Below are 23202 nucleotides of genomic sequence, written 5' to 3' on the forward strand. Positions count from 1 at the left end.
TGTATTTTCTGTCAAGTGTGCCTCTCATAAAGATGTTTAGAAGTGTCCTTTGACATTTAAGTGTGCCACAAGAACAATACTCACACTTTTAATCCATCTTTCACCCCTGGCAAATGTCATTTCTCCATGAGCTACATTCCTTTTGACCTGTGAAGATCTGGGGTAGAATAGGTCTTCAGCAACCTATGCTTGCTGTTAAAGCTGACTATGCTTGTCGTAAAAGGTGACTATGCTTGTCGTAAGAGGCGACTATGGATCGGGTGGTCAGACTCGCTGACTTGGTTGATGCACATCATCATATCTTAATTGTGTGGATCGATGCTCATGATGTCAATCACAGGATAGTCTGGTCCATCCTTGATTATTTACAGGATAATTGCTGAGTGAGGCGTTAAACAACAAACAAACAATTGTGTCAAACACTGATGGTCAGTTGCAGGGAACTTAATGAAAAAAAGGATTGAGTCTATTCTATTGAATTGAAAATGTCTTTTGATATATCTGAAGGGTACAAACCAAATTTCCTTTAATTTTTAATTCCTTTTAGGTCAAGGAAAGACCATGAACAAGTAAATTTGAAGTATTGATTAAACCATTTCGAGTAAGACAAGCATTGGCTTTTGTTTCTTAAGATTGATGACTAGGGTCTATTTTCTTCAAAGCAATCTGATGTCTGTGGCTGTCAAGACTCTCCTTATACATGTATAACACAGAGATAGTCGTGCTGAGATTGATTTATCCATAACTTGATTCAATCAGAGAAACATGATGACTGACATGACTTGAGTGACCTCAAATGATAGACAGTAAGTAGATTCAGGCAGCGTAGGATATCGGTTACCATTAAACTTGGATGAGCTCGTGCATGGTCTCACTATGATGAATGTGTTCTTGTACAGGCCACTGGACAAATATGTTTCATTTTTGTGTTTCCTCTTGCAGGGTCCTGTGGAGCGTTGTGATCTGTAGAAGGTGCTGTCAGGCAAATGGCCGTAGCCCAGAATGCTGCACACCTTACCAGGTGAGATTGGCCCCAGTTAGAAGTAATGTCACTTGATGTCAAGAGGTCTTATGTATTTTACTGAGGACAAGGTAGGATCAGGGCATTTGTTATCGTATACATGGGTAGTTGTTATGATTTGTTTGTTTGTTTGTTGTTTAATTCCGCACTCAGCAATATTACAGCTATATGAAGATGGTGTGTAAATAATCGAGCCTGGACCAGACAATCCAGTGATTGACATTATGAGCATCGATCCACGCAATTGTGATATGATGATGTGCATCAACCAAGTCAGCGAGTCTGACCACCCGATACCATAAACCACTTCTTACGACAAGCATGGGTTGCTGAAGACCTATTCTACCCCGGATCTTCACGGCAGTATTCTTATGAAGATCATCAGATATGTGAATGACATCTAAACTTATTTCTTTCAAAAATTGCATGTTTAGGACAACAATAAACAATGCTAAATGCATGGGTGAGGATACAGTATGTCTAAAAGGCACATTGTAGAGGTTTCATGATGCATTGTTAATATTTGTACATGAGCTACTCTTTGACACAAGCAGATTTTCATTGAAGATGATACATACAAACATTACGAACGTAGTAAAAGTAATTCATCTTGGCTCACAGACTTGCTCATACATAGTACTTTTTCAAAATCTGCCTTTTTCACTTATTTTAGTCATGCTCATCTCCTTGAACATGTCAGAAGTCCAAATCTTGCAGTTGTAAGGGAAAAAAGGCTTGTCAGCCATTTGAATATGGTTTCCACAACTTTAAAATTTAAAGTTTTCAAGTTGTTAAGGTATCATTGGGACTAGTAGGAATTTGCCATTTTTAAGGGTTTTGCTTTATGTTATAATTATAAGGACTAGTGGACTAAACATGTTAGCTTCTCACGCTGGTGGGTCAACAAGGAGCTCTGATGATATCAAACATCATCCAAATACGAGGGGTGGCCCAGTTGACTAAGGCGTCAGAGTTTGCCATGCAGAGTTGCGTCCCTTGGACACGCCAGAAACCTATAATTGTGGCTTCGAATCCCGGTTCGCCCCGATTATGTTTCTAGGCTTGTCAGCACCATACCCGTGCTCTTGGGTTTCCCCGAAGTGGTAAACGTCTAAAACCTGCATCACTTTGGGGTTTCCTCCCACGTGAAGATGACAAGCCGTGATATAACTCTTTGGAATTGATTCAACACCAACTACAGAAGTTGGGCAAAAATGTGTTGATTTTCTGAGTGTACACCAGAACTGTAAGGTCTCATGTAATATACCCTGTTATGTAGGTACACACTTTGTCTCGAGTAGACCTGTACATAAATGAGGTCACATTGAAATTAAAGGTCTCCCTCCCATTGTTCCAGAATACCAAACATGGATCCCAACTATGAGCGTCCAAGGTCTGGGTTGGCTCGAGGTGTGCACATCACTCAGATGGAGGAGTCTCGGACCAACCCGGAGCCGGTCAGTCTGGAGGAGTCCGACTATCTCCTAGAGCAGTACCTGTCTCCAACAAAGCTGGTTAGTGTCTCGCATTATTTGTCTCCTTTCTTCCTGTCTGCCCTCTTTCTGCGTCCACCAAGATGTCAGGGGTAGACACAATATCCAACTTGTCCGCAGCTCAGTGTGTCTGTCTCCCACCAAGCTGGTCAGTGTCTCCCTGTCTTCCGGCAAGCTGGTCAGTGTCTCCCCTCTCCCTATCTCCCACCAAGCTGGTCAGTGTCTCCCCTCTCCCTGTCTTCCACCAAGCTGGTCAGTGTCTCCCCTCTCCCTGTCTCCCACCAAGCTGGTCAGTGTCTCCCCTCTCCCTATCTCCCACCAAGCTGGTCAGTGTCTCCCCTCACCCTGTCTTCCGGCAAGCTGGTCAGTGTCTCCCCTCTCCCTATCTCCCACCAAGCTGGTCAGTGTCTCCCCTCTCCCTGTCTTCCACCAAGCTGGTCAGTGTCTCCCCTCTCCCTGTCTTCCACCAAGCTGGTCAGTGTCTCCCCTCTCCCTGTCTTCCACCAAGCTGGTCAGTGTCTCCCCTCTCCCTATCTCCCACCAAGCTGGTCAGTGTCTCCCCTCACCCTGTCTCCCACCAAGCTGGTCAGTGTCTCCCCTCTCCCTGTCTTCCACCAAGCTGGTCAGTGTCTCCCCTCTCCCTGTCTTCCACCAAGCTGGTCAGTGTCTCCCCTCTCCCTGTCTTCCACCAAGCTGGTCAGTGTCTCCCCTCTCCCTGTCTTCCACCAAGCTGGTCAGTGTCTCCCCTCTCCCTGTCTCCCACCAAGCTGGTCAGTGTCTCCCCTCTCCCTATCTCCCACCAAGCTGGTCAGTGTCTCCCCTCACCCTGTCTCCCACCAAGCTGGTCAGTGTCTCCCCTCTCCCTGTCTCCCACCAAGCTGGTCAGTGTCTCCCTCTCCCTATCTCCCACCAAGCTGGTCAGTGGCTTCCTGTCTCCCACCAAGCTGGTCAGTGTCTCCCTATCTCCCACCAAGCTGGTCAGTGGCTCCCCTCTCCCTGTCTCCCACCAAGCTGGTCAGTGTCTCTTTTGTACTTGTCTTTCCAAGTTTATAAGTGCCTGATCCATTAACTGACTGCTTCTTACAACCAACCACATGAACATTATGTCAAGCCACACAACAACATGTATACACTGGCATTTCAACCGTTGTCTTTTTTTTGTTGGGGAAGAATGGGGTTCATAAGTGGCCAGCAGCTGCTAGTTAGGGTTTGAACCCTGGATTCACACAGATCCTTGATCTGTCAGCACCAAATCCATGCTCTAGCATTTCATCCCATCGAAGCTGACAGACATCACTGAAATACTGTCTACCCTAGACACTGCTATGCTACAGAACAGAGCTCCAGATAAGCTGCGTATCTGCGTAAAATATGCATCAGAAATGCAGAAATACGCAGTAAAATAAAATCCAAGCGAATCAAATTTGCAACGAATATTACATCAAAATATTGTGGAGTAACCCTGCATATTCGATTAGCAAATCAGCAACTTATTTTGAAATTATGAACGGGCATTCCGTCAACCTTGCCGAACTCCACGATGACAGTTACATCATGATCATTTGCCATCACACTTTCTTGTGGAAGTACCGTGGTATTTTTTAGGCTATAAAGCTCTCGAACCCACGAAACCAGTTTGAAGGGCCTAGATGAATAATGTTTTTAAATATTTAACTTAAATACCCACATGTGTAAAAACAAGTGGGTAACAGAAATTTGAATACCCAGATAGAATTACTGATACCCAATGATTTTTAAATGCATGGGTAAAATACCCACAACACCAAAAGCTTATCTGGAGCTCTGCAGAAGCAAGGATGTTGCCATTCACAACAGAGGTAGTCAGCCTCACAGCCCACAGATACATTGATATCAATGAAATACTCACACACTCCAGGGACAGTAATGTATTTGTTTACAAGCAGCCACACACACATACACGTGAATGCACGTCGCTATATAAGTGCAATAATCTTGGACGCAACGTTAAACCCCATTTCACCTCACCTCACCTTGTAGATTCTCAAGTAATTGTTTGCATTATCTCAACTGAATCAAGACATGCTTTATCTCCTATTTTTCATGATTTTTCAATATTTATAATGTCTGAATGTGGACAGGTAACTTTGAAGATGGGTCCCCTGCCTGACTGTCTTGTTGAGTTTTAAAATTATTTCAAACACTGCTTTTGGTTGTACATTGGTTATGGTGACCCACTCATCTTAGATGCCACAATTTTATGTGCAGAGTTGGCTCCAGCAGCCTATGCTTGTTGTAAGAGACGACATAATGGATCAGGTGGTCAGACTTGGTTGATTGCGTGTCATTGTACCCTGGTGGCATGAATTGTTGTTCATAATATCAATCATAGGATTGGTTGGTCCAGACTTGATTATTTACATTTTATTTCCATGTGTGTCATTAAACAACAGACCTGTGAAGATCCAGGTTAGAATAGGCCAACAGCAACCCATGCTTGCCGTAAAAAGCGACTATGCTTGTCGTAAGAGGCGACTAACAGGTTTGGGTGGTCAGGCTCGCTGACTTGGTTGATGAATGTCATTGTATCCCAATTGCATGGATTGATGCTTATGATGTCAATCACTGGATTGTCTAGTCCAGACTCGATTATTTACAGACCACTGGTATATAGCTGAGATATTGCTGAGTGCGGCGTTAAACAACAAACAAACAAACAAACTAAACAGTAAACAAAAAACAAACAGTCACATGAAGATGTAGATGTTGGAAGTATATTTGCGCCATGTTCTTCACATGTTCCACCTTGCTGCTGATACAAGAATACAAGGGGGTGTACATTCAGAAAAAGATGACAAAGAAATGATGTCGAAAGAGTTAAAAAAATCAGTTTCCTAATTTTAAATCGTTACTGTTTATTTGAGAATGTTCATGAACGTTTTATATTATCACATGGGCCTACATGGACTACTAGTATGTCATAGTGGAGTCATTCTGACGTAGTCAGTAGCACCACCTAACTCTCCTTTTCATAGGACGATTCATTCTACCTATTGCGACTAAAAACATTATTCTTAAGGATGTCTGCTGGTAAGATTTGGTAATTAATTCTCACATTTCAACATGTGTCACATTGCTTTATAATGACAAAGCCTGATAGTAGTGCTGCAGCGTTCTTTAAACTATGACAGAACTGCAATGTAACGTCTTTGCATGATGTCATGGCACCTAAAGACGCTACCAGTGGAATGTTGCAATCTTCCCAAGAAAATGAAGAAAATTAAAAAATTGTGCACATTTTTATAAAAAAAATTAAAGAAATAGGGCACAATGTATGGATAGTCATCTTTCCCGAGGCAAGGAGGTTGACTCACTTTTAAGTCCGGTTTCTACCCAAGCAGAACTAGGCTGGATTTTACTGGGCTCGATCGTAGCGCCACCAGTAGCTGTCCCTTCTGTGCCCATCCTGTTGACCAATCAGATATCATATCATATCAGTTGCAATTCCTTCAAACAAAATTGCGGCCCCCAGTCAGGACAATCTGATTGATATCAAAATCTATATAGAAATAAAATGGATCTTACTTTGCGAAGTGATCAAAATCACTTGAACACCTTGATTAAAAACATGAAAAGATTTGGAAAATCTCTCTTAATGCCAAGTTGGCTGTGCACAAGCTTTTCAAGTCATGCAATCAAATGAAATCAGCACTGTGGTTTAATAACCTGATGTCGATTTTATTACGCGATTTTGATTGGACTATGCATAAACTTGCTAGTCCATAATTGCAGCTAAGTTCGGCAAGGGTGGAAACTGGACTTTTCTTGTCAGTTATCTCCCTTGCCTTGGGAAGATCATGGATATCATAATTTTTGTTATAGACAAAAGTTTTATCCGTGTCACTGTGTTGAAAAGTTAATACTAGCATGTATACATGTCATACAAAACTGTGAATTTGGCACAATAGTGCGTAAGTATGCCTTTCGCAATATCCTTTCTTCATTTGGACAGTAGTTTTTTTAAATATGAACTGTTTCCTTTTCTTAAAAAATTAATACTCGACTAGCAGACATCTTTAACATGGGCAAATTCTAATTTCTGAGGTGTTTCTCCCACCCCAATTACTCCTGTTGTAGAGGGGGTAGACTTTAACCCTGTGATATTATTTCTAACTTCAGAACATTGACAGTGCTAGTCATGCAGGCCCACATGCAGAAATGTTATCAGAGGTAGGACCATGTTTTGTTGCAGTATTTGTATTATCATCAAACTACATTTAGTTACACACACTTCACTGTATTAGAACTATGCAAATATGCTTCCAACACAACCTAAACCATGTCCACCAACCTCCCTGAAGCATGTTTAGAAATTGATATAGAGTAAACTAAGTTTATAACATGGTTATAACAAACTGACCGATATAAGAAACTTATTTTTTAATCTGGCCGATTTGTTGGATATATATGGTATACTGTAAATCGTGAAATTAATGTGTTTCCAAAAGAATGCGTCCACTGGACCCTAGCCAAAAATGCGACTCAATATGAATGCGACACCCCCTCCTCTCAAGCATCAGTGGATTTCTATCTAAAGATGTCCTCGGTCAGGTTTAGAATCTCACCTTATCCAACCTTACATTAATCCAATAACACACCAAATAGCACCGCTTATTAGCGCTGAGTAATGTACTTGCGCCAAAACAATACATGCGCGCTGCCTTTGGCGCAGTCGCTAAGAACAAAGGGTGGCGTCTGTCTGGACTTGCAGGTGTGATCAGTGATGACATAAGTGAGTAGAACTCTTGTCTTGACCCCAGCAGTGACAATTCACAGGATGTAATTTGTGTTTAAATGACATTGTTTATATACTTTATATACAAGTGCTGCTCAATAAACAGTGGTGTGGAATACATCAGCGTATGTCTAAGTTGGTATTTTAGCTATCCAAAATGTCTTATTGTTGATATAAATGCGATGTTTAAAAATGCGAGCAAAGACCACTCCCATTTTTCACATTTAATTCACGCTCGCGTTAATTTCAAGATTTACAGTATATGCTTATAGGAACTACGGTTATTACAAACTAAAATTAGTTGTCCCTTTGAGTTTGTTATAACCGACGTTTACTCTGTGTCCGTGTGTGCGTGCGTGCATGGTTTTGAACACTGAGAGTGAGTGTGTCTCAGTAACCGGCAGATCGCGGGATCTGTGACAAATCGTACCACCAAGCCTGAGATCAATGTTCCAGCGTATCATATCTCCATTCTGTCCTGATATACTCTGAACTCTGAACTCAATCACTACCAGGGCGTCATTCTGGTCTGGCAAGAATTGCTTTTGGAATTCCCTCCTGTCATATCAGTCATAAAAACAACTTTCTAACAAACAATTCCTATTAGCAGTCTCCTCATTGGATTATATATATCGCCCTGTTCGTAGCTGTGGTAACGTGTCTCTTTGCTTCTCCTTATAAACAATTTTGATATTGACTTGTTGCTACACAGAGCTGCGGGCTGTCTCATAGTTTTTTCCTTATATGGATCCCAGATACAAATCTGCATCCCACTTTATAATATTATTCTATAAGAAAGTGATGCAACAGGATCCCCTACCTAAGACGCTTACCTTCAAGTACAAGTACTTATATTTAAAGTCGTGACACAATATATCTATCCGCTTATGCACTGAGCAAAGCAGTTATTAGAAACTAACAGTTTTAATCCACTAGTCCTTATGATACCTTAACCATTGGGCAGTTTGGCAAGAGCTATAGGACTATTGCCAATTTCTAACGCTGCAGAGGCAACCCAAATCCTACCTTCTCTATGGTTTCAACCATATAGAAATTTGCAAGATCAAAAATATAAGTACACATCTTTGAAGTCAGATGTTTTAGGAATGAATAGCGTTGTAGTTTTCGTGGGACTACGATTCATGTACATTATGGCGGTGTTGTTAGTGCGATATGTCCCAAATTGGACATCTATTACAAAAACACAATGGAACAGCCTCTAGCTCTGTGTAGCAACATGTAAAAAAACTAAGCTAACTCATTCCAATGTCCATTCTGAAGAAGCATGTTGATTGGTTGTTGATTTCAAGCGATATTCTGTACGTAGAGGAGGAATCTGTTAGTTCCACCTGATGGCAATGTTATTGTTATCTGCTTTGTAGTTTCTGGAAACTTGAAGCCAGTATTTCGGACATTTTGTTCACATGTCTTTCAGACTCACAGCCTTTTACTGACAGAGATTTTCATTTTGACATTGATGAATCAGTTTTTGTATTTCCAGGGTCTTTTCCTCACCACAAATAATGTATTTGTTCATGGCCATAATCAAACTTAGCAGCCAGTGCGACCTTCCATGGCAGCTTACAATCAGTTGCTCAATTGGCTGCATGGTACTCTAAGCCAATCAGAGAGCGTGTCTAGAAACATTATCGAAATACACTGCTGTCAGTTGGAGTTGTCATACTGATTATGATCCTTAGTTTGTCAGCACAAATACCTGTGCTTAAAGTATCCACCAAATAGTAAACCTCAGGTGGTCATAGGGAAATAGGGTCAACGTTGCGTCCAAGATTATTGCACTTATATAGGGATGTATGTGTGTGTGTCTCTGTCTGTCTGTCTGTGCCTGCGTGCCTGCTGCCTGCCTGCCTGCTTGTACTAGTCCGGACTATTGTCAATTTTATAGTGCTAGCCCACTGAGATACCATGCCGCAGCATAGCATCAAGACCCCACTGACTCGGACCCGACCAGTCCTTGTTTTAGTCCCTTAATGCCGAGTGCCAGGCAGGGTAACAAATAGTACCATCTTTTAACATATTTTGGAATGACACGTCCAGGGATCGAACCTCCAACCTTCCGCTCTTTGGGCGGACGCTCTACCACTAAACCAAGGAGGCCATCTTAGGTAGTTGAGAAGTGCCAGGTAACGAAGATGTTTAAAACTACCGCAGCGAACACAAACAACAATGATACCTCGGTTGTGTTACTGATGTTTATTTTGGGAAAGGAAATCACGGTGCATGGTCAAGGCGATAACATTATTACCCAGGTCAGTGGGTCAGTATGGGTCATTCTCAGCTCCCTGGGGGTTTATGAAACCCAAGTTGTTTTGTGACCGGTTGCCACCATATTATGAATACAGTGTTCGAAATTAAGGGGGATCCAAGTGCCTATGGTGTTTAGATATATTCCAGCACCATACGCATGCTCGTGGGTTTCATCGAAGTGGTAAACGTCTAAGACCTGCATCACTTCTGGCTTTCCTCCCACATTAAGCTGACACGCCGTGATATGACTAAAAGCGGCATTAAAGTCACTCACGAACTAGATATATTCTTGTAGGCTACAGACATGACAAAGTCTGGATTATTATTATTTGGTTTATTCAGCCAACTTACCTATAAAACACAAACTCAAAATAACCTGACCTGTTAATACAATTTTTTTCTCACCATAACCTATTCAACTGCCTGTTTTAGTGAGATTATGACTAGTGATTGTCAAGTTGAGGTGGCAATCTCAACAGAATCTATTGAACTACATCCATTATGTATATCCCTATCGCTCTGATCAGGGCAAGGGATTAGATGTATTGTCACAGAGAGAGTGTCACAGGTTAAAGTAAACCTGTGGTAGACCTCAAGAAAGAATAGTATTGAGCTGCCAACCCTAGAGGTTGAGTGAGATGTATATTAGCAAGGTTCCAGTGATTCCAGGCCCCGCTGAGGTACAGGTGGAGGATCGCGGGCTGTCCCAGACAAAAAAAAGATCATAACCATTTTATAGAAATGTAGTTATAGAAATAAAGACAAAAGCAGTATGGCAGTTGTGGTGAGTAACAAGGCAATCAGCACAAATTTAAAGCAAAATGTTTTAAGAAGTCCTTTTGAGCTATTAGGTGAGAGGTGACAGTGGCATTGCTTGAGAGAGTGAGTTTTATTATAATGATAACTTTGTGCAACCACAACAAAACACGAATATATAAGATAAATGATTTATTATATATTTGGCACAGAAACGGGGGCTGGCTCGGTCGCAGGATGGAATGAGTGGGTTGATGACCCTTATGTTATGAGAGAAGGAGGAACCATGTTATAAATGATGTCCTGAGGTCATGCCGACCTGGACTGAGGGATCTGCCGGTCCTGGGGTCTCGTGACCCGGACTATCCCATGTTTTGGTGTCCTGGCGTCATGCCGACCCGGACTGAGGGATCTGCCGGTCCTGGGGTCTCGTGACCCGGACTATCCCTTGATATGGTGTCCTTTCCTATGGATTGGGGGCAGTAAGGGCCCACCATGTGTAATAAATGATAGACAAGGCGACAGAACCAGCCCCAAGGTGATGGTCGGGGATGGAGGGTGGCAACTTGCTACCAGCATAAAAAACGATGCAGAGACTGAGGAAGAGACATGCGCAGAATAAGCGAATCGTGATGCATGGTGGGATATGTTTACCACGAATATGGGGTACGGCATGGAAAGTGCCGTACAGCAATGACACGCATTAGGGTAGAATAAGGTATGGACGGCATAATGTTAAGAATATGTTGAGATGGACAGTAACGTTGCAGTGTATTGTAATACGTAGAGAGTACCTGTTATGGCCGCACAAACTAAAATATTAAATTTACATTTTGTGCAACCACAACAAAACACGAATATATAAGATAAATGATTTATTATATATTTGGCACAGAAACGGGGGCTGGCTCGGTCGCAGGATGGAATGAGTGGGTTGATGACCCTTATGTTATGAGAGAAGGAGGAACCATGTTATAAATGATGTCCTGAGGTCATGCCGACCTGGACTGAGGGATCTGCCGGTCCTGGGGTCTCGTGACCCGGACTATCCCATGTTTTGGTGTCCTGGCGTCATGCCGACCCGGACTGAGGGATCTGCCGGTCCTGGGGTCTCGTGACCCGGACTATCCCTTGATATGGTGTCCTTTCCTATGGATTGGGGGCAGTAAGGCCAAATGAGGTTGAGAATCGACCGAGAGCCCCCAAGAAATATGAGTATGTTTTAATATATACAGGTACGTGGAGACATAGCATAAATGAAACATGATCAGTTAGTATATCACATTATATGAGACTAGACCAAGCGTTGTGCCTGTAAGCAAGCCGTCCCTAATGGAGAACAAAGTATACACGGCCATGGCAAGTCTAACTATGCTGACACAACATCATGAGTGTGGTTATGAGTATGTTGAAATATATACAGGAACGTGAAGACATATGATAAACATAAATGAATATAATCAGTTAGGATTTCACATTATGTGAGACTAGACAAAACTTGTGACTATATGCAGGTCGTCCCTGCTGGTGAACGACGTATACACGGCCGCCACTATGTAACACAACATCTTGAGTATATTGTTCAATTATTCTGTTATACACATGGCTAGTTGTGCTCTTTGTAGTGCTATTTCTGGTGTCCGTATATAACGATTGTAACAATCCGAGTTCCATCTGCCGAGGGTTTTGATCAAATGGTCCTCCACTTTAGCGCTAGCTGCGGATGTGGCGGCCCCGATCCGGAAGGAGTGGCCAGAGTAGTCCGTGGGACGCAGCCCTGCGCGTCTCAGTGTTATGGTAAGCCAGGACAAGAACTGTGCCCTAGAGACCGGACGTCCGGCTGCATCAACGAACAAAGGATCATCTTGACGTGCACCATGTACAGTCCGGACATGTAGGAGCTTTAGCATAGACTTGTAGGGGCAGACATAATTCTTAGTGGCATGAATGGGTATGTCTATCCCCTGTCTGAAAGGGTCTGTTTTAGATGCCTTTAGGTGTAAGATGAATCTGTGTCGCTCTGTGTCCACTGAGATGTTTCTTATGCACAAGTTTGTTTCTTGATCAAATCCAGCACTACACGTAAATTCTCCACAACGTAGGAATCCGAAAAAGGCCATAGAACACATACATTCCATGAGCATGTCGTGGTAGGGTCCCAGAATATTTGCACGTAATTGGCACACGAGTTTAGTGAGGACGGAGAAGGTGATGGGCAATCTCTTATTGCTGCTGTCAGGACCCTGGAGTTTTTTGTAGCCTCGCAGGAGAGTTTGTAGTCTGGTCATGGATCCTGAGGCAGAGCTGTCGAAAACACTGGGAACTCCTGCTTCAAGGAAGGCAAATCTAAGGCCTGCAAGATATGTTTTGACTGTCGCATATCTGAGGTGAAGTGTGCTGAAGCAGAAGGCAATAAAATATTGGAGAAGCTGTTCCGTAAGGGGAATAGACCGGGTGTCGTGGCACATGTTTGTAATGATGTTAAAGCTGATAAGGAAGCTCACATAACAGTTTAATCCAGTGATGTACGTAGCTCTGGTGTTTTGGCCGATAGCAGCGGACCACATGTTGTGTAAGTGAGCGTTTAACACCACATTACCGCTGAGCTGTGAGGGCATGGTGTTGGGTTCTGATCCGCGAGGGGTGCCAGGGCGCGGAATCTTGACATCTGCAAACGAGAAAGAGCATCTGCTACATTGTTAGTTTTACCAGGCACATGCGTTGCTGAGAAGAGAAAATTATGAGTTGCAGCATTCCAGGTAAGGGTTCGCATGAGAGACATGAGTTGAATGCATTTAGACCTGCCCTTTTTTATGATGTGCACCGTAGCTAAATTGTCGCAGTGAAAAAGGACACGTTTTGATCCCCAATTGTGGCCCCTTGCCACTGCTGCCGCAACAATCGGGTACAGTTCAAGAAAGGCCATGGAAGTTTCGGATTGGAGATTTCTTTGAATGGTGTCTGGCCAAATTCCTGTAAACCATGCGCCATCGTAGTATGCCCCGAATCCGACAGTGGAGGATGCGTCTGTGTACAAGTTGATGGATGGAGCTGAAGTAACCTGGTCATCATGAAAGAAGGAAACACCGTTCCATTTCCTGAGGAAAAGTTCCCACATAGCTAGATCTTGTCGACATGCCTTGGATATCTTCACGTGATGATGCAGTTTGCTAACAGTTTTAGACAGTTCAATCAGGTAGGAGATGAATGATCTGCCGGGAATGATGACTCTGCAAGCATAATTTAAATGACCTAGGAGGGACAACAGTTCTCGTTTTGTGCATGATCTCCTGTCTGCAAAGTTCAGCAGGATATCGGCGATCCTGGTAAGCTTGTTCTGAGGTAGTCGGGCAGTCATGGTGACTGAGTTCAATATGATGCCCAAGTACTCGATCTCAGTAACTGGTCCAACTGTTTTGTGCATAGCCAATGGGATTTTTAGTGACGCAAACACTTTTAGAAGAGTGGACATGGTGTGTCGAGCGTCGTATGATGGTTTGTCTATGGTCAGAAAATCGTCAAGGAGATGTAGAATGAACTGAACATTGTGATTGTTGTGTAAGATCCAGCATATTGCAGTTGATATTGCATCAAAGATTACTGGGCTGGAGCGACACCCAAATGCCAGTCGTTTGTAGAAATAAAACTGTCCTTGCCATTTGAAACCAAACAGCGGCCAAAATTCAGGATGTATAGGAATTTGCTTGAAGGCGTCGGTTATGTCTACTTTGCACATGAGGGCACCTGTTCCCGATTCCTTAATTTGTTTGATAGCTTGATCAACCGAAACATAGCAGAGAGAACAATCATCCTTGTTGATGAGACTGTTGATGCTGGGAACTGTGTCGTTGTCGTGAGGTGCAGACAGGTCAAGGATTAATCTCTTCTTTAGGCTGTATTTCCCTGTAGCCAACTCTAATGGGCTGACTCTGTACACTGGGTATGGAGATTTTGGCAAAGGTCCGATAACATAGCCTTTCTGCACCTCTTCACGGATTAGGTTAGCGACAATGTCGGGTTCGGTTTTAGCACTGGCATTGTTGGTGCACAGAAAAGGTTGAGATGGGACTGAAGAAAGTTTGGGGTCAAATCCTTGACGAAGGCCCATATTGACGAACTCTGTGAATGCTGCATCTGGATGCCATGCTAGCTCATGAGCCATAACATTAACATCGATGGGGGTGAGGGTTGCGAGTCACTGATGAGAAATGTTGGAGTTTGAGCAGTGTTGTTGGCTATGTTTCCCCTTACATTGAAGACACAAATGGAGGAATGGGCAATTTGACTTTGAACAGCCAAACTCAATTATTACAGAGTTCGCGACCCTCGTGACGAACACGTGGCCTGCCTCGAAAATCAGATGATGATATATTCTTGTGTTTGTTGAGATTGGGGCGTTGTCTGTGGGCAGAATAATCTGGATCGGCGACGTTGGGACAATTGTCGGTGGCATGAGCGACGCTGTGGCAGAGTGAACATGCTCGAGCCCGCAGTCCGGATGTGCAAATGTTTAATAACCTCAAATCTCGTTCCCCCCAATCAACTGGTGTACCTGCTTCTGCATAGGCTGCGATTCTACGAGCGAACATGACATGGTAATTGTAAAAGGCAGACGTGTTGCTGTAGAGCTTGGCGAGGTCCAACACATTTCTTTGATGTTTGTCCAGTTGTACTCTGAGAGTGTAATTGGAGCCACACAGTATATTTCGATAAATGTCAAACGCCTCCATGAATTCCCTCAGGTTTAACTGCCGATTGAGACGCGAGGAGGATGAACCATTGCGAGGTTCGCCTATGTCTTGATCTTGAAGCAAGAGTGCGAGATTTATGTATTCACCTTTTTGAATTTTCTTCACCAGGGCGGCAGGTACTGTATCGATGTAGGGGAGAGAATTCGATGAAACGGCTTCGCCGGCACTTCCCCTCGGACAAAAACTCGATGTAGGCACGGTAAAGTTAGCGGGTTGACTGCCGGGCTGTGTCATTCGCTGAAGGCATGAATGCACTGAATGCACAAGTTCTTTCAGTTCATCAAATTCGCGTCGCGGGACACTGGCGGAAGGGGAAGTCACACTTGTTGGTGCATTGCGCATGGCCATCATGCCAACGGTGGGAATGTGGTCGTAATGTGGATCCCTGTCATATTCTCTGTCTGAGGCGGAAATGATATTCCTGGTAACTGTATCCAACGATTGTGAAATGTCAGGTTGATCTTGGACCTGTTCGACCCCGGAGTCTGGCTGTATCACGACCGTTTCCTGTGAACTGTGGTCTGGTGACGTCACAGTGGCTGACGCTCGTCTCGTGCGAATTCCCCGTCTGTTATTCAAATTTTCCTGGTAGAGTTGGTAAATCGTTTTACGAGACCATGAGGTGGGTATGACTGTTCCGAAGTCTGCTAACTTCTGCCGAAGTTGAGCAACTGTCAAATACGGAGTCGTGTCGTCGAGTCGTGACCTGGCTGTGTTGGCAACATGGCGGCCGGGGTTAGAGGTTGAGGTCGGAGGTACAGATTTGGCATGGCTACGCGTAATCCGACCGCTGGATGTTGCACCTGGCTGTTGATCCATAGCGTAACGGTATCACGGCGGCTAGGAAATATTTAGGATGCAGAATGGCGCATTTGTGCAAAGATTTCTTTGTGACGATGGCAACTTGCTACCAGCATAAAAAACGATGCAGAGACTGAGGAAGAGACATGCGCAGAATAAGCGAATCGTGATGCATGGTGGGATATGTTTACCACGAATATGGGGTACGGCATGGAAAGTGCCGTACAGCAATGACACGCATTAGGGTAGAATAAGGTATGGACGGCATAATGTTAAGAATATGTTGAGATGGACAGTAACGTTGCAGTGTATTGTAATACGTAGAGAGTACCTGTTATGGCCGCACAAGCTAAAATATTAAATTTACATATATAGCAAAACCCTAGAAAAGGAGATATTTCTACTAGTCTTTACGTTACCTTAACACTTGGGCAGTTGGCAAGGACTATAGGACTTCTAAGGCTGCTCAAGTCTTTTGTCAACTGAGAATTGACAGGTATTGAAATGGTCTCCAAAATTATTTCTACGACAAAGTAATAAAGTTGATGTAAAGATACTAGTGTCTGTAAGCATGGTAAGTAATAGAAATTTCATAAAAACATTTTAACTTTCCTTTGAACGAGAGGAACATGACTGAAACTGACTTTGATAAGTTTATGAACAACGCAAGATGGCATAATGTTTCCATGACGTTATTCTAGGAGTAATATGAACACCGACAGATACTTCTACATTCCTGGGGAACGGCCTGGGAATTTAATAACATGGATAAATACACAACCTTTGCATTGGGAAGGGATCACTACGACCCATCTTATTGAACAATTTGAAGGCATGAAAACTAAAACGCTGATTCTTTTGTATGGACTGACAGTCGACAGCAGCCTGCAGCAATCTATCAATTTGCTTCAGCACGTAGTCAGCATATCTGGATAATCATATGATTGGCAAATTCAGCAATGATGAATCTAAATATGTTGAGGGTTAAGGTGTGATCGCAGGGCATTTTGAGCATACATATACTCCACACATATAATCTTTTCTTTCTTTTTTCTTTTTAAGAAAATGTATTAATCCAAGATACAGCTGGTTGCTATATGGCTTTGAGTGTAAAGGTACTAAATAATGTACATGCACGTTCCCACATCACTACAGTTTGGTCCCCGCTCTATGATCTCACAGTAAGTCAGTCAATTCTTAGAGATCTGAAATGCTGTTCTAAACCTCAACCACTATTTGTGGTGTTCCCCGCCATGATGTTACTGGAATATTGCTAAAAGCAGCATAAAACCATACACACTCTCTCCTTCACTCTCACTCACTCTTTCTCTCATTCACTGTCTAAACCCAGCCCAACCCAACCCAACTCACTCACTCCATATCAATTCCAGTCCATCTCAGACCACACGGGTCCAGCAGACATTACTTGAAAAAACATCTCTAAACCAAAAATATTGGCACCTGTCTGTGTGATGTGTGATATTGTTTTTGTTGCAGCGGCTCCTGACAGGTGTGGAGAACCTGGACGAGGTGCATTGTGTGTGATGTGTGTGATGTGTGATATTGTTTCTGTTGCAGCGGCTCCTGACGGGCGTGGAGAACCTGGATGAGGTGCACTCTCTGGAGATGAAGGTGGACACCACTGAGACCAGCCTGGGCAACTTCGGGGGACTGCTGCCCAACCTCCGCCAACTCAAGCTGTCTGACAGTGTCATCTCAGGAATCAGGTACACGGGACGAATTTGGCTTGCCTGATGACACCTACCATAGTTCAAATATTAATTTGCACCCCTGTTAGAGACCTGTCATTAACCATAGAGGTGGTAGGAAACACTGCGTGACCAAAAGGATTCTCATTAATTTTTAGTGTTTCATTTTTTTCCTCCCGGCATATGATATAATGTGGATGGATATAGTCACCATCTGGTTTTCATCCAAACTTGGTGCATGTATTAACCAGGGGCTGAAGTGGTGCCTTTTGCTATCGTGGCTGCCGGGGGGATTTGTCATCTTCTGATAACTCTTGTTTCTCCTTGTATTGGGAAGCATGAGGGGGCCCAGTGGCAGTTCACTCTGCAGAGATATGCCCCTTACCAGTATCAGGATCAAATTGTTGGTGTTGATTGAAATCTGATTGTGAAAGGATGGGATATTACTGAATTACTGTTAAAAGCAACTTTAGTCCCAACTCACCTGCTTAGTATTTTTGTATTAAATTGACAGCCATAGCGAAGATCAGTCTTCTTTGAAATGATGACATATGGGAGTCGAACTGTTCAATGATGTTTCATGGTTTGCAGAGACATTGGGTCATCCCTACGAGGTCTGCGGGTCTTGTGGATGTGTCGGTGCGGGTTGAGCGAACTGGACGGAGTAGCCTCTTTGACCAGTCTCAAGGAGCTCTACCTCTCGTACAATGAAATATCAGACATCAGCCCCATCAGCATGATCGACACGTTAGAGATCCTGGACCTGGAGGGGTAGGTGCAGTGTGGTCATGGATTGTCCGGGCAGTGTCCAGTTCAGTGTCCAATTCAGTCATAGTTCAGTCATGCTCCAGGCATGGTCAAGACATAGTTCAGACATAGTGCAGTCTCTATGATAACATGATTGATTAAATAAAACAATTGATTGTGTCAACTAACACCTGTTTACATTCTAGTATCAAATACGACCCCAGTACCTTGTAAGTGCTGACAAGAATTAGGATAAAGTAGTTAGAGTGATTGTGTGTCATGTAACCTGTGTAATCATCCAAAGGCCAAGAATTGATTATTTTCCAATTGTCACGATACAGTTAGAATGCTTCTTACTTTCTTGTAACCCAACACTCCCTCTCCTCTTATTCCTTCTCAAGAAGCATTGCACATCAAATCAAATCACATCACATCACATCACATCACATCACATCACATCACATCACATCACATCACATCACATCACATCACATCACATCACATCACACATCACATCACATCACATCACATCACACATCACACATCACCATTCACACATCACACATCACACTCTTGAAATTAAATCTTTGAATTATGAAATGAGCACCTGGATTATAAAGGTTTGGTTTAATGTGGGAGTGGTTGACCTGGCAATCTGAATTTGGTCAAATCTGACATGTTGCTGAATCCTTTTGGTGTGTTTGTTCTTCAGAAACTACATTGATGATGTCAGCCAGATCCAGTACCTAGCCATGTGTCAGAGTCTGAAGAGTCTGTCCCTGGAGGGCAACCCTGTCTGTCTCATGCCCCACCCAGAATCACAGCAGGTGGGGTGTCTCTTGTTAAATCATTGCACTTCGGGTAATTAGACTTATCTCCCCTTGACCATACACCATTATCCATCACTACACATCATTTCAGGTAAAACTGAAGAAAGTTTCCTATGTTTGATAAATATTGATATGTTTGTAGACTAAGGGTGCACGGTATTACCGGTAAGTTCAGGTTCATTCTTTCCTCAATACGTGTCACAATATTATTTTTTCATGCTCAGTATATCGGGGGATTTGAAATAGCAACTTTTATCATGTGTTTTATGTTATACACTTGCCAAATACCTTCACTGCCCCGGAGCGTGCATCCATAGCCCCCAAGATTGCTGCTTTTTTATCAGATGAGTTAACATTTTCTTGTACCAGCATCCTTTTTGGTTCTATTTGTGAACTTCCAACCATACATTGATGTTTCAGGTTTTTCTGAATTCCAAATTTAGAATAATACAATATATTGTGATAGGTATCGCAATCGGCCTTGTGCATCACAAAATATGGCGATACACTTTAAACCTCCAATACCCATCCCTATTGTAGACTGACTACAACTACAGGGAGTATGTGAAGAAAGTCTTGCCCAACCTACAAGTTCTGGACGAGGAGCCACTACTGGACGGGTCAGCCACAGATCGTAAGCCCAACGCTTTTGAGGATGACTGGGCGTACCTGGAGGAGTTGCAGAAAGATGCCTTGTTGATGGAGTCCCTGGTTGATACAGTCAACATCGGCACTGAGGCAGGTGAGCACCATCAGACAGGGAGACATGGTGCTATTTGAATCTGAACAATTTCCACGATATTGGCCACGATAATACACCATACTCAAACATTGGTCTAATGTTAATCATCTATCAATCTCATTAAAATAAGATCTTACTTCTCGCTATCGCTATAAGCAAAGATCTGAGGACATCCCATTATGGGTCACGTCAGAAAGACCTTTCATCCAACCAATCAAAGCATTGCCTACCAGATCATGAAAGGGATAGTCGGAATGTGTTTTCTGATTCTGCAACCTCAAAAACGTTAACACGGGGTATTCCATACGACAGTTATAACCCGTATGACTGATTCCGTCTAAATTATCGTCTATCTCTCGCTTCAGTTGGATAAACATTTGAACGGAAGAGGCATTGCACATTTTGAGCAAAGATGTCTCAAAAGCTTGCTCACAGAATTCAAATCCAATTCAAACCATAGATATTGAAACCAGCTGTATTGATGTCATTTTTTCCTATCACTCACTGTCTTCTGCTGATATCATTGTCATTTTGATCAAGTATGTGAGTTCGATTTTATTTTTTTACTCTGTTTTACATGTGACCTTCCTTTGAACTTTGACCAGTGCTGAAATAGTGTGAACTGATGCTGAAACATTAACTGTTGTGTCAAGGTTCCCGTCCCGGTACAGCAGCACTTCGCCCAGCTACAGCCTACCGGCCTGGCACAGCCCTCAGGAGACCGACCACAGCCTTCCGTCCAACAAGTGGTCACTCCCCATCAGTTGCCAGCCGACCAGTGTCCTCAGCCCGTCCAGCGACCTCAGCCCGTCCAGCAACCTCAGCCCGTCCAGCCACCAGTGCAAGGCCAACCACCGCCAGACCAAGTTCTAGTGGTGAGAATATGTCAGTACGTCAGGCATTGTACAGCTGCTGTGTTTGATGTGTAACTCTGTACCCTGCAATATTCAATCATCATCATCATCATCATCATTATTATTATTATTATTACAGAATTGCTAGGGACCTATTCTAACCCTGAATGCCTAAGTGGTACAGGTGCTATGACCAGTGTGAAAGGATTGACAACCCACACGCATCAGTCTGAGATACTGGCATGTACAATAGTGTTGCTGCTAGTGGAAGCCGATGTAAGACATGTAGATTACCTCTCTATGCAGGGCACATGTGCATTATGCACACTTGCTATGTGCACAATACTGTACCAGGAGACTGCACGACTGCCATGCTGAGATTGCACATTGCCTAAGGCTACTCTCACAACATTCACACTATGTCTCAGCCTTCAACAAGAAATGGGTGCTTGTATCTATTTCGTTTCTACCCAAGAATTCCTGGATTACCGGTGAATCATAGGTTTTCGAACATCATATGTTTTCGGACGTACATGTTTTTCACAATTACTCATGCTATAACAAGGGGTGTGGCGTCACACAGACATTGTAGATATGACCTGTTTTTAAGATAAAGTCATCCTTTATAAGTGAGTGACAGGTTGTTCAGCTGTTCTTGACCTTAGCAGGAAAACTATGAAAGTTTCTTAAGCCCTCCGAAAACCCATAACACTGGGATATATTCTGCAATATTTAAGGCCTTGAAAATGTATAATGTGCCTTTAGAAAACCTTGAATTTTCCTATTCAGTCTCATCTCAACTAAACTACCTAATATCTTTATATATCTTTATATTGTTTGATATCTAAAACTGTTTAAAAATTCCAAGAAAACAATACGTACACATTGGTGTAAATCTTTGTGGCCTTGAATTTTGGGAATGAGCCTTGAAAGTCTTGATGTTTGAGACTATCTCTGTGCAAACCCTGAACCCTGAGTTACAACTGGGTAGTAGGTATGCTCATTGAATACAGAATCAGACAACTTGTTCATCCTACCCCACATATTAAAATAGTTTCTAATTGATGATTTGAATCAGATTCAGTGGAAGTGGATGCAACAAGTGATCTAACTCTGGGGAACGTCATATGTGGGAACCCTTCTCGAGCCCTTAAAAACAGGAGGAAAGTTCGGAGGTCATCTGAGGAGGAGCTGGAGAAGGACAAGCAGAGGCTGATAGCAGAGGTGAGATGCTCCATACTCAGTCCACATCATGGTCTTCAAACTGTTCATCATAGGAGAATGTTCTAGCTCTGTTTACTGTTGAACATGCGTTTCTAGGCCTCTAGATATATACAGTCAAGTCTTGTTAATCCGACATGGTTGGTTGCATATGATTATGTCAGATTAACGAGAATGTTGGATAAACGAAATAAAGTTGTGTCAGCTTTCGTGATTGAAAATGTGACAACTTCACGATAGGTAACGATACAAACACGTAATAAAAATGAAAAATGAAATATTCATATAGTTAGGTTACATTGTTTGCAGAATATGTTTTATGATCGTGCAACCTCTAAAGCTTAAGACAAAACTACGGTTAGGGCTGTATGACTGTTACAAAATACTTTAAAAGCATAGTCTGTAATGGAAGTTGCCAGTTTGAAACTGGTGTGTCAAAAAATATTTAGGGTCCCGAAAATTCTCTACCATACATTTACATATGATTATATACAAAATCAACTTTAGCAAAAAATATTCTTTAAAACTACGAGACTGCTGTTAGAAGCGAACGAGTACATGCTGGTCAAGTAACAAAAATGTCGCTGTGCGAAAATGAACAGTCTCGATTGACAATTTGCATGAGAAATATAAAACGAAATATTTTCAAGAGAATAACAAACAACAAGAAGTGATATTAACTTCATGACTGACCATCTGTCATAATTTTGCCTTGTTAATGTGGAACTAATGTAAAAAGGACGTCACAGCAGTGAAATATCAAGTGTTATGTTTACTGCGGTGAAATATCAAGTGTTATGTTTACTGCAGTGAAATATCAAGTGTTATGTTTACTGCGGTGAAATATCAAGTGTTATGTTTACTGCAGTGAAATATCAAGTGTTATGTTTACTGCAGTGAAATATCAAGTGTTATGTTTACTGCAGTGAAATATCAAGTGTTATGTTTACTGCAGTGAAATATCAAGTGTTATGTTTACTGCAGTGAAATATCAAGTGTTATGTTTACTGCAGTGAAATATCAAGTGTTATGTTTACTGCAGTGAAATATCAAGTGTTATGTTTACTGCAGTGAAATATCAAGTGTTATGTTTACTGCAGTGAAATATCAAGTGTTATGTTTACTGCGGTGAAATATCAAGTGTTATGTTTACTGCGGTGAAATATCAAGTGTTATGTTTACTGCAGTGAAATATCAAGTGTTATGTTTACTGCAGTGAAATATCAAGTGTTATG

At 42.5% G+C, this 23202-nt stretch overlaps 1 protein-coding gene across 1 annotated transcript in view; it reads left to right on the top strand.

Moving 5' to 3' along the window:
- Positions 1–948: 948 nt before the first annotated feature.
- The window catches only part of LOC139462323 (leucine-rich repeat- and IQ domain-containing protein 1-like), a 32309-nt gene continuing 10055 nt past the window's right edge, over positions 949–23202 (top strand). Inside the window, exons 1-9 of the mRNA XM_071243959.1 lie at positions 949–1021; positions 2379–2535; positions 6673–6723; positions 17443–17591; positions 18165–18344; positions 19033–19147; positions 19691–19892; positions 20546–20767; positions 21825–21970. Of these exons, the coding sequence (XP_071100060.1) occupies positions 987–1021; positions 2379–2535; positions 6673–6723; positions 17443–17591; positions 18165–18344; positions 19033–19147; positions 19691–19892; positions 20546–20767; positions 21825–21970 (1257 nt within the window). The 5' untranslated portion in view covers positions 949–986. The remainder of the gene's footprint in view (positions 1022–2378; positions 2536–6672; positions 6724–17442; positions 17592–18164; positions 18345–19032; positions 19148–19690; positions 19893–20545; positions 20768–21824; positions 21971–23202) is intronic.

This window comes from Haliotis cracherodii, unplaced genomic scaffold (genome assembly GCF_022045235.1).
Source record: "Haliotis cracherodii isolate W230 unplaced genomic scaffold, xgHalCrac1.p SCAF_15, whole genome shotgun sequence".
Taxonomy (NCBI): Eukaryota; Metazoa; Mollusca; class Gastropoda; order Lepetellida; family Haliotidae; genus Haliotis; species Haliotis cracherodii.